General features: G+C 35.6%; 1 protein-coding gene across 3 annotated transcripts in view; it reads left to right on the forward strand.

Annotated features, from left to right (window-relative positions):
- LOC117232734 overlaps nt 1–17,239 on the forward strand; it is a 92,361-nt gene extending 75,122 nt beyond the window's left edge. For all 3 annotated transcript variants that reach the window (XM_033492331.1, XM_033492333.1, XM_033492332.1), the window contains exons 6-10: nt 5,969–6,332; nt 7,762–7,958; nt 11,529–11,918; nt 14,981–15,180; nt 15,586–17,239. In XM_033492331.1, the coding sequence (XP_033348222.1) occupies nt 5,969–6,332; nt 7,762–7,958; nt 11,529–11,918; nt 14,981–15,180; nt 15,586–15,667 (1,233 nt within the window). In that variant the 3' untranslated portion in view covers nt 15,668–17,239. The remainder of the gene's footprint in view (nt 1–5,968; nt 6,333–7,761; nt 7,959–11,528; nt 11,919–14,980; nt 15,181–15,585) is intronic.
- Nucleotides 17,240–18,153: the final 914 nt, after the last annotated feature.

Below are 18,153 nucleotides of genomic sequence, written 5' to 3' on the forward strand. Positions count from 1 at the left end.
GGTTTTACCTATAGAAACACTACTCTTTGGCTACCTTTTTATATATTTTTTTCATATAACGCGCATTTTGGGCATCTTGCATTTTGAAATTTTTAATTTAACCTCCCTTATACATATCTCGTTAGTGGAACAACCAGACGAATATTCCTTCCTTAATATTCACTAAAGGAAATTCTACTTTTTGCCCTTATCGCGAGCTACCCACGTAAAGTAGCTGTAATAGAACGAAACTGAATATGTAAATGAGAGGCAACCATAAATGAAATATTCTCCAACGGGATCGGTCGTAATTTTTGTTCTTCCCCGGCAAACCGTGTTCCGTTTCCCACGGGAGTTTAGTCCGGTGAAACTCATTAATCGCGAGAAATTTTGAGGCCAGTTTCGATGCACGGCGATTCGCTTTAATCGCGTTTAATTGAACAGTATCGGGAACTGTGCCGCGGGCACGTGGAAAATCACGCGTTAGCGTATTATTTGCCATCGAAACCGATTAAATATTCTGATCGATCACACGAGATTACTTTGCAGCGTGATTTATTATTTTCAATAACGTCGCGCTGTGTCGTTACGATTATTATTCGATATTATTCTACATTAATCAAAAATGAATTGTGACATTTGTTACATTTATTTCACGCGAAATCATTGAAAAGATGATTTCCGAACGTGAAAAATGTAATTATCAAATGATTTTTAGTCGACGGTAGACGTAGAAAAAACATGGTAAAGGCAGAGAGGATTGTGGTTTGGTCTGTTTTCTTCTTCCTTTACTTTCTTTTTCTTTTTCCTTTTCTTCACTTCGAGATGGTGTCGCGACATAGCATAAATTGCTCCAATTTTCTAAATTACCATTCATTCTCCTTTCCATTACACTTGCTTCGTGATAAAATTCTTTCTCTGCATAAGAAACAGCCGATGAATATATTGCTACAGAGCTTAGATTTTCTTGGTTGAACTTGCCATTACTTCGATAGAAATTGCTTCAGTTATTTGATTATTTTAATTCTATTAAGAATGTTGCGTTAGAATGTTACACGCTGATTTTTCCGTCATTTTCTATCTAGTTATATCTTTCTAGCGTTAAAAAGTATCTTCAGTTCGAAGATAACAAAACGACAAGAACTGTTTACTAGTATGCGTATTCTCGTTTCAATGTTATCTCGTTATGATTCGAGGGTCGTAGCAGAATCGTATAAATGGAGAAATATAAAATCATCCCGTATTACACCTACATCTAAAAGGATTCTTGGCATCCAGTTTGAATTTTCATTTTTGCCAAATTGCTCGTTTTGCTCCTCCTATCGCTTGCCAGGCAAAATAAAAATATCTCACTTTCCAACTAAAATAAAAATAACACAATTCAGCACGAAAGAAGGGTTGAGCAAGTGGAAGAATAAAAAATCTGCGACATATCATCTCCGTAGATTCTACACTTTTATTGCTAACAGTTTCCTGGCGCCCAGTTTGTATGCGAATTTTCACCATTTCCAAAGTGCACGTATTGTGCGTTCTTTCGTTTTCCAAATAAATTAAAAATAACACTATTTTTATGCTGAATTGTGTTATTTTTATTTTTATGCTGAATTGAGTTGAGCAAGTGGAAGAATAAAAAATCTGCGACATATCATCTCCGTAGATTCTACACTTTTATTGCTAACAGTTTCTTGGTGTCCAGTTTCACTGAGAATTTTCACCATTTTCAAATTGCACGTTTCGTTCCTCCTGCCCAATTTTCTGCCCCTCCAAACCATGCTCCCTCCATATGCATAGTTATGCTGGATCCTAAGTAGTCAGTGCCGATCGACAAGTAGCCATCGTTTGCCTCACAACGAAAAACTGATTTTCATAGATCGAACGTGGGATTCCATTCGTGCGTGATCCTCCGTACGACACGAACGTCGCGAAAATTAGACGGAAGTCGACAGAACGGGGCGTGGTTTGGTTAGAAGTTGGAAAATTTCGTTCGTCGGTGTAGCGAGGTGAATCCCAGGTATCTCTAGGATCGAGCTAAGAAAGTATAAAGGAGGATGCAAGGAGAGTTTACTCTGTGGGGAGAGTCGTCGTTTCACGCTCTTAAGCTGAACGTCGGTTTCGATTCGATCTCCGCCTCGGTCACTTTACTGCTCTTTCTCAGCTACAAAGTGCAGATCGAGATCAAATTTCTGCCAGATACTCGGCCAACTGCAACCTGGCAAATTGGAAATTTTATATTTCAAGTGTACATTGTACGATGGAGCTTGTCGAGTTTGATGGAGCGATATTTATGCCACGTTGGTCTATTTTGTAACGATATTGGGAATGTTGATACGAACAATGGTAAAAATTAGTTCAGAGGAATTTCTAATGACAACGAGAAATAATAACGCTGTTAATGACGAACGAAATGTCAATTATATCAATGACAAGAGCGACGAGAATGATAAAAGTACAATGACGACAAAAAATTGCAACTTTAAGTTAGACATTGTTCGAAAAGATCGATTGATCGTCTTGTTTATTAAGAGAATAATAATAATTTCAGCTTCTCGAATAAAGAAGCATATTGGTAAAAAATAATTAGTTAAAGCAATGAAAAATAAATTTATGAAACATATATGACATTTCTGTTGCTTTTACAGACTTTCACGAATTATTATATTGTTTGAAATATTCATAGCATGTCCGACAATTAATATAAAGTACTGCTGCGTATTTAGCGAGACTAAACAGAAGTGAAATTTTTTTTATTCCACAACCAGTAAAGCATCGCCGTGAGGAATAAAATACGTAAAACTTTTTAATTCGTTTATCTGAATATTTTCATGAAATTCTTTTCGTTCCTACGAACGTTTCGTGGAACACGATATACAATTTACGAGTTCTCGGAAACCAGTAGTATATATCAATGATATATATCACTTTGAAGAGATGCGGATAAACAACTGAGTTCACAGAAAATCTGCACAGAGAACGCTTTCAAAGATTATTCCTCGTATTATTTGTACCGTTTTGTTTCTATTTATTTATATCTATTAAATTTGCCAACATGTATATTTTATTCGACAATAAATTGTTTAGATCAGCGAAAAAGGTTTTTTATGCGAAAATCACTCGTGAAATTTAGTAGTTTGTGATCGATCATTTATTTCGTATATGTCACGAAATATCCGAAAATCGATAATCACGGATGCGATTGATATGGGAAATTGAAACCTTCGAGCATCAACTGCTGTCCAGCGGACGCGAAATTTTCCGAAGTAATGAAAAGGATTCTCCATTAGGATCGAAGATTGCTAATAAAATCTAATTTTTGTTAATCTATGGCTTTACGAGGAGTTATACAGGGTGGTTGGTAACTGGTGGTATAAGCGGAAAGGGGGTGATTCTACGCGAGAAAACAAGACGAAAATATAGAATACAAATTTAAAAATTTAAAAATTTAAAAATTTAAATATTTAAAAATTTAAATATTTAAAAATTTGAAAATTTAAAAATTTGAAAATTTAAAAATTTAAAAATTTAAATATTTAAATATTTAAAAATTTGAAAATTTAAAAATTTAAAAATTCAAATATTTAAAAATTTGAAGATTTAAAAATTTAAAAATTTTAAAAATTAAAAAAATAACGTCAATCGAGACAAAGATCTACAGTGAGATCCGTTATAACGAGACGTGATAAAGTGCACGCGTACCGAGCGAAAATTCAAAGTCGATTTTCTCGAAAACAAAGCCTCGAACGAAAAATTTTTATTCTATATTTTCGACTCCTTTTTTCGCGTAGAATCACCCCCTTTCCGCTTACACCACCAGTTACCAACCACGCTGTAGAATTTCCAAGAACCGATAATCACTCGTTCAATTAATCAACGTTGAAAATTGAAACTCTGTGTTCAAGACCGCCAATTCGTCTTTATCCGACAAAGAAATTTTCGAGACGATGAGAAGAATTGTCAAAGGAAGATCATCAGTTAAATCTAATTTTTATTTAACAGTGGCTCCAGGACTTCCAAGAACTGGTCGCTCTGAACGTAATTAGAATTTAAAACTGGGTGCTCCGTGTAAATTTAAATTTATTATCGAAAATTTCCAAAAGGAGTAAAAAGGATTCTGAAAGGAAGAAATTGCAATATCAATTTTAGTTAACAATGGCTTTAAAATTTCCAAGAACTGGTCGTTCTAAGTGTTGGAAATTGGAAACTGTAAATTTAAAAACCTTCAATTTCTTATCATCCCCCCCCCCCCAAAAAAAATTTCCAAAGCAATCAAAAGCACTTGAGCTTCTCCGATGAATTTAGGATGTCTTGCTACGATTATCACTAAAATCCAATTTTTGGTTACCCTGTGGCTTTACGAAGGACCGCACGTACGGCAGAATTTCCAGAAATCGTTAATTGCGAGTGTAATTAATATCGAAAATTGAAAGCCACTGTTTCGAACGTACCATGGTTTTCTGCGCCATAAAAGTCAAACCAAAGAGGCAACAGCCAACTAGAAAAGGTAGCGGCGAATAAAAATCTTGCGAGACAACAGCTACAATATCGTGAAAGTTAAACAACAACGTTACTGGTAATTTGATGAAGGTTCGTGCAAAACAATTGTGTTTTGTCGTTTTTTTTTTCTGTCCAATGTTCGTTTTTCGTCGACATCTACTTTTGAGGCTGCAACCGCTATCTTTCTAATCCCGAGGAAACATCATGCGCGACAACCGTGAAATAAAGGAAATGAAAAAATATTGTACAAAGTTTACGGAACGTGTAGGTACATCGTGTGCTTTCCATTAGAAGCAGCACTTCTACCGGAAGATGTATCTTGTTTTTCTTTTTTTTTTTTTTCTTTTTTAGTTTCTTTCTTTTGATTTTCCCATGGGAGAAGAAATAACGAAGGGTAAAAGAAAGATGGTGTGAAAAGAAAGTTTCTGTGGACGTCGACAAGACGGGAATTTAACTTTAATGAACTCGTATTGTCTTACAAACTACGTTTTCTTTTTTTTTTTTTTTTTTTTATTTCGTGAATGCGATATTCAAATAGAGGAGATTGTTTTTTCTAATTAGGAATTTTTTATAATTAACTGTCAACCTGTTAAAGAAATGTAATTTCTTTAGATTTCTCGCGAAAATGTATGAATTGCTGTGTGAAGTGAAAGCGAAATGACATTCGTTTAAACTTAAGTTCCTCCTTCTCCAGGAATTTTGAAAGAGTAAATTACGAAATTTTCAGGAACTATCTTGTAATTCAGTAATTTTTATACTTTCTTTGGGTTTCGTTTAAAAACAAAACGAATCTACGAAGTACACAACTAAAATGAAAATTCTGCAGTAATAGAATAGAATTGTTAAATTAAAGAAAATTTGTTTAAATTCTAGTCCTTTCGTTCCAAGAAATTAAAAAATAATTGGTTAAAGCACTCGCAATAATTGTCTTTCAATTTACTGACTGTAAATATTTTCTTTAACCTGCCCCTCGGAGACGCGAAAATATTCAAATTCCTTTAAATTCGAATCCTGTCATTTCCAGAAGTTTTTAATAATTTCTTATCAGTCTACTAAAAAAAAAAAAGAAACAAGTTTCACAGAGTTGTATAATTCTTCGCAACAATAAAACTGTGTCAAACCAGGAGAAATTTGTTCCAAGAATTTGTAATATTTACATGTCAATTTACTAAGAAGACAAACGATTATCGAAACACAGAACCATAATTATACCTGCAACAATAAAAAAAAACTGTGTCAGTTCTTTAAGATTCTTTTAAAATTTTAATCCTTCTATTTCCAGAATCTTTGAATAATCATCCATCGATTGGCTAAAATAAAAAGAACGTGTCTTTTCGTAGCATAGAACTGCGTACGATCCTCTGCAACAGTAAAACCGTGTCAAATAAAAAGAAATTCGGCTAAATTTAAATTCTTCCATTTCCAGGTATTTTTTAGTGTCGACGATCTCATATCCTTTCTTTCTTTTTTTTTTTTTTTTTTATTTCTCATGTTATAGGGTTCCTACGGGATCGTAAAGCTAGTTTACAACGAGGAGGACGAGACTCACTACGCGATGAAGATTCTCAGCAAGAAGAAACTGATGAAGAAGGCGGGAATCTTCGGTAGAATGGCTCCGGGAAAGAAGGGTGCGGCTAACCCTTTGGCGAAGGTCTACAGGGAGATCGCGTTGTTGAAGAAATTGGATCACCTAAATGTCGTGAAACTGGTGGAGGTTCTCGACGATCCGGACGAGGACAACCTTTACCTTGTTTTCGAATTGGTCCAGAGGGGCGAGGTACTTCAGGTGCCTACCGATAAACCACTCGACGAGGAGACTGCCAGGAAGAATTTTCGTGACGTTGTAATGGGCGTCGAGTATCGTAAGTCATTTACGAAGACTTAATTAAATACGTTGGCTAACCACAGAGAATCTAAGAAACAATTTAAATTTAAGTAAATTTGGTAAAAATGCTTCAAATGTTTTATTTTGTTATTTATTCAAATATGTCACATTGTTACTTTATCAAATACTTTAATCTTAGCGCGTAACACAATTATTTGTAACTTGAAAAATAAGCCTCGAAAGATAGTTTCGTACAAGAACTATTTTCATTGTTTTGTTAGATCACGAATTCTTATGCAAATTTATATTGTTGTGAATACTAAAGAAGCGAAACCAGATTTCTTTCACGCGTACATAATATAGTCAGAAGTTTACGTTGCATGTTTTGTCTGCTCTTTTACAGAATACATTCTCTGAATATTTTTACACATTCAAATTATTCATGGATGCATAAAAATCTGCAATTTAAAGCCTCGTCTCTACCGAAGCAACATCGAGCAACCTTTTGTCACCTCTTGTTGCTGCCCGTGCCAAGTTGCAAGAAATTTCCGACGAACAGCCACAACCTATAGAGACATTTTTGTCCACGCTGAAGCAACGATCAAGCGGCTATCTTTTCGAGTAATAGGAGCAACAACAGAAAGTTGCTCGACGTCGGTTCAATAGAAACGAGGCTCAGGCCCACAGTCCACGAGGTCAAGCCTCGTACACTCGTATTAGATGCAACGATGCTGAGAGTAGCTTGAAGCTTCCATTCGGCGGTCATTGTAACGCACACCTGTCCACGAAACCGCAGCGAAACCGTCTTCGTCGTGACGATTGGCGTTAACATTATGTCAGTACGTTGTAACCTCGCGTCATAACACGACATCAGTGGCGAGACGCAGACTACAGCGATACAATGAAACGTGGTGATGAGTCAATGCCTCCTCGTCATCTTTTGATATTTTCATAGCGATACAAAATGTATTTTACTTCGCGCTTCGTACATCGACAATTGGAATACGATTGTGGCGTAAACGTATCGCCGTGTCTAACTCATTTGCTTCGTGGCTCTACCTAACACGACTGGTCCCTATCACCGCGCGCGGTCGCTCGTAGGTGCAGTAAACGACATCCGAATTCTTCATGGAGTTTATGGAAAATTATTTACTGTTCAATGTTACTTCGCAAACATCGCATCTTACATTCTTTATAACAGAGGAAAAAGGTAAAAATTATTTGGATTAAAATGGAAATAAAAAAAAGCAAAATGATAGAAGACAGTCGCAGTGCGCGGATTAGTCGCATCCGCGCTTGGATGCAACTGGACTGATAAACTTCAAATAGGCTTCTGTGAGGCGACGCTTCGCCGACAGTGGGTTAATAATTATATTTAATAATTATAATAATTATATTTAGTATATCGTGTGGGTGTTCTTAAAGTTCATTGACCTTGCATTGTCGCTGTTGTTGTTGCTGTTTAGTGCACTACCAGAGGATAGTCCATCGTGACATAAAGCCGAGCAACCTGTTGGTAGATAGCGACGGTCGCATCAAGATCGCGGATTTAGGTGTCAGCGCGGAACTGAGAGCATCCGGAGAATTATTGTCCGGACCAGCCGGGACTCCAGCGTTCGCGGCACCCGAAACAACCATGCCTGGCGCCCATTATTCTGGAACGGTAAGTACCATCGGCGTACGAGGCTATCGTCTGATCGATTTTCAATTTCGCCCCGTATTTATAGGCGGCGGAGAATTATGACGCCTGCTCTGTCTCTCTCTCTCTCTCTTTCTTTCTCTCTGTTCAGTCGTGTCGGTATCCTTGGGTGCCACCGTTCCGCTTGAATTTCGCGATGCCACAATTGTGATCGTAAATGGAGGACATCCATGACTGATCTTCTTTAGCAAGTGAACATAGGAAAAAGGATATGATAAGTCACATTTTCGGTTGTTCGTAGTAGGATTTGGTGTAATTTTATTGGGTCATTCCCTAGAAACCTTCTAGGACGATTTTTATTAAATAGCTGTTAAAATTGGTTTTGTAGTAAATTTTAAGAATTAAGTGCGAAGTATGTGATACTCTATTTGAAACGAGATAAATGAGATTCGAAATGAATTTTCCGTGCAAATCTTATTTGAAATAGAGGCTATTGTTACGTAGAGAATTGGCTACTTTAAATAAAATAACAAATAATTTGCATTTTAAATGTCGTATTTTGCACGCATTTGAATAACAAACATTATTTCGCAGTACGACAACGCTTACTCTCAAAATTGTTTTCTTTTCATTTGCTCATAGTTGATAGGATTTTTTAAGATAAACATACAACAAATTGTGCAGTTAAAATGATTCGTTGTTTCAAATGGTTACTCTCTTTATCTCTTTCTAAAATGAAACTTAACGATCCTTGTCGTTGAGCATCAAATTAATTGATGAAACGAACATTTACTTTTGGGGTTAAGCATTTTTATCGTCCTGTTGATTACATCTCAAAAATATGTTTATAATGTTTGTGTCTTTTTGTAAAATTCCATACATCTGCTGTCTAGTTTTAAAAGAAACTTGTAACTGATCTAAAATTATTCCTTTTCTTAATTACGTTGCATTGACATAATTAGATTATGACGCTAACAGCGATATCGTTTATGCCAAGCAAAAAACCTGTATGATCGCGGAATTAACGGTTAATCAACTTTAATTAAGAACGTTTGGCATAAATGCAAATGAGTGTACGTAAACTAACTTTGAAAAGAACAGACGAAATTTGTTTTACGGTGCACGTGCTTATGCAAATGTGTAATTTATAAAAAAAAAAAAAAAAAACTAGAAATACTCTTTCCCCACATACGAGGAAAGTGACTCTCGGAATCTGATTATGTAACGTAATTTACATAATACAACTGCAACAGCGAACACGCGAATCTCAAGTGAATTCGCTTAACTGCTTAAATAAGAAAGAATAGAATGTTCCATAAACGTGTCATAAGTCTTTCGCTGGATCATCATCATCTGGAACTCGTCAACAAGATCTATCGATCGTACAAAGAACAAGTAAATCTTAAGATATTGCAAAAAACCAATTTGTAAAATGTGGTTTAAAGGAAGCAGGATCTTAAATTTTTAATTCGTACAGATATCATTTTTTTAATTTAACGTGTTAAAACATAGGCTTCTGTGTATGTGTATATTTCTAAAATTATTATATACACTGTCAGAAAATGCGAAAAAAGAAATGTTAAATTATTCATAGGTTTATAGCTCAATACCACGTTAAATGCATAGGCTGAAAAGCATGATCAAGCTTTGGCCTAATTGTCCAATCGGAAACGTTTCTTTGTACTTCAAGGTCACTTGCATATTTTACGAACAGTACAAAAGATCGATGTCACTCATGCCACGTACTGGCTCCGATTTGGATGAAACTATGTGAGCCTGACTAAACAACCATAGATAGTAGATTCGTATTTCTTCTTTTTTTTTTTTTAGCTGTGGTAACTCAAGTTTAAGGGGTGAAACTACCCTCCAAAGTACGGTCTTTTAAACGTGAACTCGGGAAGGTTTACGTAAGTGGGACAAATTTTTTTGAATGAAAATGAAATGATTTCTGACATGTTAAAAGAAAACGCTGTGATCAGTAAAGGTTTTTGAAAAATGTATAAAAAATATTGGTCCTTCAAAAAAAGAAAAAAGAAAAAAGAAAAAAAGAAATAGTAACTGTGCAACTAAATAACTAACTATAATAATATAATAATAAGTAACTAAAATAAAAAAGATGGCATTCTGTATTGCACAAGCAACGATGTACACACACGTAGTAAACATATAGTTGACTCGCTGTTTGTATATATGTGGCCACGTTACACGTACCCTGAAACTTTTTGATAAGAAAGTTGGGTCACATAGGGCCACGCCATTTTACTTAGATTGACCGTGACACGTTCGACGTAACAACTGTGACATCGAGTTTAATTTAACTTTCTTTTATGCTGAATCGTGCCTGAATTAACTTTGAGTCTAGTTGATAAGTCGAGTCCAGTTCGGTTGATATAGTATTTTTAACTCGATTAATTTTTCATTCCACCTACATTTGACGATCAAACTTCGAGTTACTATAAATTGAAACATTGATGAGTTTTTCTAACATTCTCCCGTGTAACATAAAAATTATAATATGATAAATTGTTGTATTAAAATCGTATTAAATATAACGAAACGTAATAAAATATCATTAATATTATTATTAAATATAACATAATATTTCTCTTGAAAACGTATTTAGTTTTCAAGAAACAGATAAACCACCGCCTACAAAAGTATTAACTTCAATTCTAACGTCTTTAATACCATTGACTCGTCCAGATCAGGTCCACGAACTTAAATGGAATTAAGATCTTCGCATCTCTTCAATAACCAATAATTAACCTAATTTAGAACAATGTGGGCGTACTTAAACTAGCTACGGGTTGTTAATCTTTGGCTAAAATCAGAACGGTGGTGATACAAGAGGACGATATATATGTGATTCAACTTAAACAGTAAGATAGGATTAACGATCACAACACATTATTACGCTCTCTGTCATACAGACGACCGAACGTGTAATTTGACGTAGACTAGAGTAATTTTATCCCTTTCATGTGTATTTCCATGATTACAACGGGGACGTATCGCGTGACCTTATCGACAAGTCGATCGATTTAGCCAGTGGAGTTGTGGAAAATTCAATGTCCACGAGAGTGACACGTTACCCAATTCATTAGCTGTTCAAGAGCTGTAATTACTAATCAGTTTCTTAACTGACGATCTTCGAATTTTTGTTTCGTTCTAAAGATAAAAGAGAATTTCAATGGTTTGACAAAAATTGAATTCACATTTTATATTTTCTTCGAGCAATCAGGAAGAATCGTAATATTTGAAGAAAAATCTTAATCAACCATATGATCGGCAATTCTTCCGAAAGTCACGAATATTTAAGCATGAAATATACATTTTATGACACGCTGTCCCGGAACAATTTATAATCCACATTTTGTTGAAACTTTACCAACTCTGTCGTAAAAAGAGCCAGTGAAAATATTTTATGAGTCTCTAACATGGAAAGCTTCCAGATAATAAATTAGTGGGGATACCAACATTAATCTTCCACTCTAAAAGCTAAGAAATAAATGGAAAGTAAAATAAAAGTGGAATTAAAAATTGGGAGCATTTAAGATAATTTTGCATTAAAAACGAATATTTCGTGTGTTTCAGTTATGTGACGTATGGTCAATGGGCGTGACACTCTACTGTTTAGTGACCGGAAAAATCCCTTGGGATGGCGCTGGGAGTATAATTGGTGTCCAAGCGGCGGTACGCAGCGAGCCGTTAAAATTTCCGGAAAAACCCGTCGTTTCGGAAAATCTTCGTGAATTGATCGCGAAAATGCTGGCGAAAAACCCAGCTGAGAGAATCAAGTTATCAGATATCAAGGAACATGCCTGGCTGACCAATTGTGGCGCTGAACCACTGCCAAGCGAGGCTGACAACTGTCGACTTCCGGTTACTGTTACAGACGAAGAAGTAGAACGAGTGGTCACAAGGATACCCAAACTCGACACGTTGATTCTTATCAAAACTATGTTGAAACAGCACAGTTTCCAGGTAAGTGGAATTCTATCGTTTAAACTTGCCGCTATTTGTAACTTGTTAACGTAATTTATTATATGTAAATAAAAATAAATTTTACAATTATGTATGAATGATTCGTGGCGTCGCTGACTTTGCTTGGTATGGTTGAGAAAAAGAAAATAATTTAATTCGATAATTAATGTTTACAAAAATAGTAAGAGGAGGTTAATATTTTATATTTGGCGCTATTAATACACTATTCGAATAATTTGGCTCGCAATTTGTGAATAGCAATTATCGATATTCGATAAATTGTAGATTAGTTCTAGCTCGTAAAGTGAAAACTGCTGTGGCGCAGATCTGCCAACCAGTATCAGGCTTTAATTAATAAATCCCACAACTAGTTTGAAGTATTATGCTACTGATTTAACCTTTGACAATCCAATTATAGTTTATGGGTTCCGCTTTACTCGAACATAAAATCATGCAACAAATTGCATTTAGTTGACGCACTATAATACCCTTTGTTTCCACGAGTGTTCTATCTAAATATCTTCTAACTCGTGCCTATCGGTAAAGTAGAGATCATCCGTAAGTCACATATACTTTTTCATGTAAGATTAACAACTTTTTATGCATTTGTTCATTTATTTAAACTTCGTATTAAATGATCTATAAACATTTCTCTCTTTTAAAAGTACAAAGAATTGATATTCAATAATATTCACTATTATAAGGCATTTATATGTTAAACTATAGCATTCCAACATAGACATCGTCTGTATAATATCATAGAATTCATTAATATAACATACTTTATGATGTTATTGAAACTATTTTTCTTTCTTTCTTTTCAATAAAAGAGTTACGACGAATCTTTTAGCTGTTTCTTACTTTGATAGTTTTAGACCCTCATATCAGTAGAGAGACGCGCGCATAAATTGGTTCTGACAAACGCACGACTGTCAGCTAATTTCTCTAAGAGGAGAAGGTTAGAAGATGAATTATTATTGATGATCCCAATTGACGAACTTTTCTATTCAACTTGTAAAACTTTTTTTGCCATTCTTTCCTTTTACTTTAATGCTCGAGGTCGTTAAGGCGCCGTTCTATATACCGTGGCAGTTTTCTTACCCCACCCTGGTTATCTCTTCACCGTAGTTTGGGTGATATTAGGACGAAGCGCTAGTTATTGCCAGCTTGTCCCTTATAATTGCATTAAAGGGAAATGGATCCTTTACGTTCGCGTGAGATTGTTCGCTCTTCACCATGGCCAACTGTACGTCGATGCGATAAAAGTCGGAATAACGTAGACCTCGCCGTTAAAGTGCAGCCAACCGTAAAAATTCACTTGGCTCTTCGTGATTCTTCGAATATCCCGCGTCGACTAAATACATAGATCCTTCGTGGCTGCAAATGAAGCGATAAAAAGAAAATACGAAAAAAAGTGATAGATATCGTTCGGATACTGTGAGACCTTATTTTCCCATTTGCGATTAACTTTAACGAATGAAAGATTTCGAAGATATGTACGACTACTCGTTAGAAAATAATAAAAATCGATTTTTAATGTTTTTATTAAATGATTATGAAAACTCGAATCTCAACTTACAGAAACTTCCGAATTCTGCAATAGTCAGGTTATTGTAAGTACCAAATCTTTTTATTGCCTCCGAACTCCCTATTTTATGGTCGTCAGTAAAAAGTTATAAAAGGGTATATAGAATTCTGTGTGGTGGGGATAGCAAATACTCGACGACCTTAAACGATTGAAACTTTGTCGCGAGCTATAGACAGACTGGAAATCGTCGTCGATTAGGCAACTCCCAGATTCGGATGGGCGTGAAAATGAATTTTTTCTCTCATAGAGGCTTTTCATCGAGCACATTAAGCCATTTGGAACAGTGAATCGCGATCACGATAGAAGGCTGTTAGTAGAAATCTATGAAGTATGATAGGAAATGTGGTGAAGACAACAGTAGTTCAGTGACCTCGATCTGTTAAATCTAGAAACTAGTTTCTTTTTCTATAGGGACCTCAGTTGTGAGTACTATGAAGCCATTTGGATCAATTCAGTCCTAATCATCACAAAAGCTCAGCAATAAACAGTTACACAAGAGACATGGGAATCTGATCTCTAGTGATGGCTTGGCGACTTTGAGTGCCTTAAACTTCGTTACCAGCTGTAGAATCAGTGCAAATTGGGATTAGACAATTGAATCAAACCTTGTTGGACCAGAATATGAGTTCCTTCTCACAAATAGACTGTGCATCGAGTATCATAAAATCGTTCAAAGCAGTTCGGTCTCCGTTACGATAAAGGAATCGGCCATTGAATTTCAATTGCGATCGACATTTGATCTCGCGCTTGGGGTGGCGAGCAATGGGAGGTCAAGCCTCTCTGTTTCTCTGTTTATGATGCGATACTGGCCGCTCCCGTAGCGTAGAAAAGCTACCTCCTGCTCTCGCCACGGCGCCACGTCTCCGGCCTTATTATTTGACGAGCACAGTCAGTCGATATCAGCCGAGTTCAAGGAAGGTTGACGGCTTCGTAAACACGGCAATAACGCCAGTGGAGTGTCGATGTCATAAAAGCGTAAAGCGTTTTTCTCGCTTTATTTTTCTCCCTCTTCTTATCTTTCTTTTTTGTTTTTTCTCCTCTTCTCTTATCAGCTTTCACCAAAGGTTCAAACGATCTCGCGAAAATAGGTCGGAAATTCGCGAAAATTTCGCAAGAGGTCCTTTGAAATCCCACCCTTAGAATCGAGAACAATGTTCGAGCAATGGTATTCAGAATTAAACGTTCGAAGGATTATCTGCTCCTCGAGAGGCCCTTTTTATTTCTGCTCACGTTTTGTAAACGTTATTGTTCAGTGGAGGAATCGAAGCATGAAAAGATTATCTATTCGCGTGTGACGTTTTTCTCTGATTTTCTCACTGTTTCTACAAATTGTCACGACTCTATTTCTGGTGACGCTTTGGCCAATTTGTAGCAACACTTTAACCGATTTGTGACACGGAATTGATCGTTCTGAAGAATATATTTTTGATTAATGTTATTTTCTAATTGTCAGGGATTATTTTCTGATGTTTAGAATCCCTTCCTGCCGAAGAAAAGTGGGAAAACAGCGGGTACCGATGCAACGGTGGATAGCATAGAACTATCCTCATCAGGAAGAGCCGAGGAGACCTCACCAGGGAGGAAAGCCATAAGAAATGCAAAGTCGGAACGATTTCAGAGAACGGGCAGAAGCAATTCCGCGCCAGATTCTTACGATTGGCAAACAAACGGCAGGTAAATTATTCACGATTTAATCTTTTCGATATCCTAGCTCCAAGTTCCCCAAACCTGATTGATTGTGGTCCAAAATTAATTGATTGTTCTTGAATGATGGTATTTTATATCAATGTTTCCTATCTATATATTTCTTATTTAATGACTGTTCTGTTTTATCGATCTAAACTGGATACATTTCACAATTTTCGGGGAAAATTTCGTGGTTGTACTAATTTACGCCCTTAATGTATCTCATAATTGGAAAGGTTATAGTTGAAACAGTGGTTCTCTATCTCTCAAGTTATCATTTATTCGTTTAGCTTAAAATACAACTGCATTTATTTATAAAATCATTGTCCCAATTTTATTGAAATGTATGATAATTTATTATTCTTATTTTCTCGTCTGTGTTTTTGAAAAAAGTTTCAGACAAATATCCATAGACAGTCCTCTGCCTCCGGTGACGGAAGCATCCAGCCAAGAAACGGAGGTCGAAAAACGGTGATATCTTTAAACAAATCGGATCAACACGTCGAAGGAAACCACGATCAACCAATCGGTTGATGAACACGGTATGAGCCGACTTAACATTCGATGATGTAGTAATATTAACTAGTGCAAGATTCATATTATATTTTCGACTTGGAACGTTTCTTTAGGATTTTGAACAGCTAGAAATTATTTAAAAAAATTTCTTTCGATAGTCGTTGTTCCAAAATATTTTAATGGCACAATTTTACATAAATTTAAAAAAACAGCGAAAGTCTTGAAATAGCTTGGAAACGGCTACTTTTCGCGACGACAGTTCGTTTCAAAAACAACGTGTCGCGAATATTAAAAATTATAAAATAATTTATCGATCATGTACCAAACCGATTACTCGGCTGTACGATTTAGAGTCGATAGACGGCCTGTTTAGAGGCGGCGTCCATTTGTGAATTCGCCTTAAACTCGTCAGACGGTACTTCCTCGATTTGTGAAACCTGAAAGTAACGAATTTAGAAATAACTCGTTGCGACAGTTCGAAAACAGCTGGAGAAAAGACAAGCTGAAATTAATTTAAGGAAACGCTATGAAACTGTCAGCGTAGACGGTCAAATTAACGAAAATAAAAACCAGGTTGGACTATTCTCGGCTGAACCAAATTTTCGAACGTAGATGTAAGAAGGAACTTAAATATATGATAGATATATTTTCAATTGTCTGTTAACCTCTTTGGATGATGTTCATTTCTAGTCTTTAAATAGGTATGGTATTGTAAAACATTTTTAAAATACTAATTATCTCCTGTGTGCTCTTGGAATGTTATAAAATATTTACAAAATTACTTCTGTTTGGTTTAATAAATAGCAAATAACTAGGATATTACAATATATTCTTATATGAATATTTATGTATTTGAAATATTATTGGAAATATTTGCGAAGTTACATTTTTCAAAAATCTGAATCACCACGATCAATGATGATACTTCATTGCGATTTAAATTAAAATTCTCTAAATTTTGTTTTGCATTTCTCTGTGATTTTAATCGACTAAGTTTGAGGACTACAATTGGATTTAACAATTAGTTTATTTTAACAAATTAATTCACACACTATACTTCAGTAAACTAATTTTTAAACTAAGAAAATTAGCCCAATGATACAAGAGATTTCTAAAATAGAAAAAGTTTTTCTCATTTGTACCTCCAATTAAAAAATAGGAAGTTCGTTTAAGTTGTAAAGGATTTGGTCTGAAGAGGTTAATGAGACACTTGGAAGCCAGATGGCGTTTTACTTACGAACTTTAACTAATTGTAAGTAGCGTTAGGTAGAGGGCGAACTTTGCCAGCTGAATGCTGATAGAATTAACCGTATTTTCTATCCACGTTAGAACGTAAGGGGCTCGAAAGAATAGCCTGTTGAGACAACGACATCGTTTTAGACTCACGTTATCACGAGAATGGAATTCTCGGCCAGCTTTTTTATTTCTGTTCTTCTGTGATGTAATCGTGCACATTTTCGTACTTCTACGTGATTTAAGCGATTCGATAAAAGTCTTTTTCGTAATACACGGTTTAGGTATCGACGTTCCCGAAAAATATTGTAATTCTATGTTCGTTTTAACCTCTATTCGTTACGAGGATGACAGTTCCTTTACGTATTCTTATTTAAGTTCTATAATATGTAGGTTGCTTTTGTGTATATATTTATCCTCGAAAAATTCAACACGGAATCGGGAAGAACGATCGTGCGATCTTTTAACGAAAATCACAGCACGTTAACCCTCCTGTGTTCTTTGGGCCATTTTCGACCGAACATTGTGTTCTTCTATCGTTAAGAAATGTTTGATTTTGAGAAAATTGAGATGGAATCATTATTAATACGTGGAAGAATTCGACGATTGCGGTAGGATTAATACACAGAATGTCTCAGAAGCATGATCATATAGCATAATAATATTAAATATAATGAAATTGAAAGTACCTCTTAAAATTATACCATTTTACCTAATGTAATCAGCTGATCGTAAGTTCTAACCTCGAATCGCAAGATCGTCTTTCCTAGTCCAAGTAAAACGAAGCCACGAACAAATTGATGTGACCTGTATATAAAAAGAAACTAAAGTCTCGCGGATAGTGCGAAGCACGCGACCAAGCGAACATAACCAAAGTCAGATTCGTGATTTCGTTGGACCTTACTGATATCCGGGGGACCACAAATGTGTATTTGAATTTAATCGATAACCGTCGAACCTCACGACCGGATACATTCGATGATCATATCATGTCCTGATCTCACGAATTCTTCTGAAACGACAGGATTCACAAACATGCCCATGTTGGCGACTAGACATCCGTTTCCTGGTGTTATCAACGTTTATCAGTAGGCTGCGGATTTTTATGCATTTATGGACAATGTGAACATACAAAAATACGCAGAATACACGTAATATATACAAAAATACATATAATATATAAAATATCTAAATAACCGTTAATAATAATAC

The sequence above is a fragment of the Bombus vosnesenskii genome, unplaced genomic scaffold, assembly GCF_011952255.1.
Source record: "Bombus vosnesenskii isolate JDL3184/JDL3185 unplaced genomic scaffold, Bvos_JDL3184-5_v1.1 scf7180000013293, whole genome shotgun sequence".
Taxonomy (NCBI): domain Eukaryota; kingdom Metazoa; phylum Arthropoda; class Insecta; order Hymenoptera; family Apidae; genus Bombus; species Bombus vosnesenskii.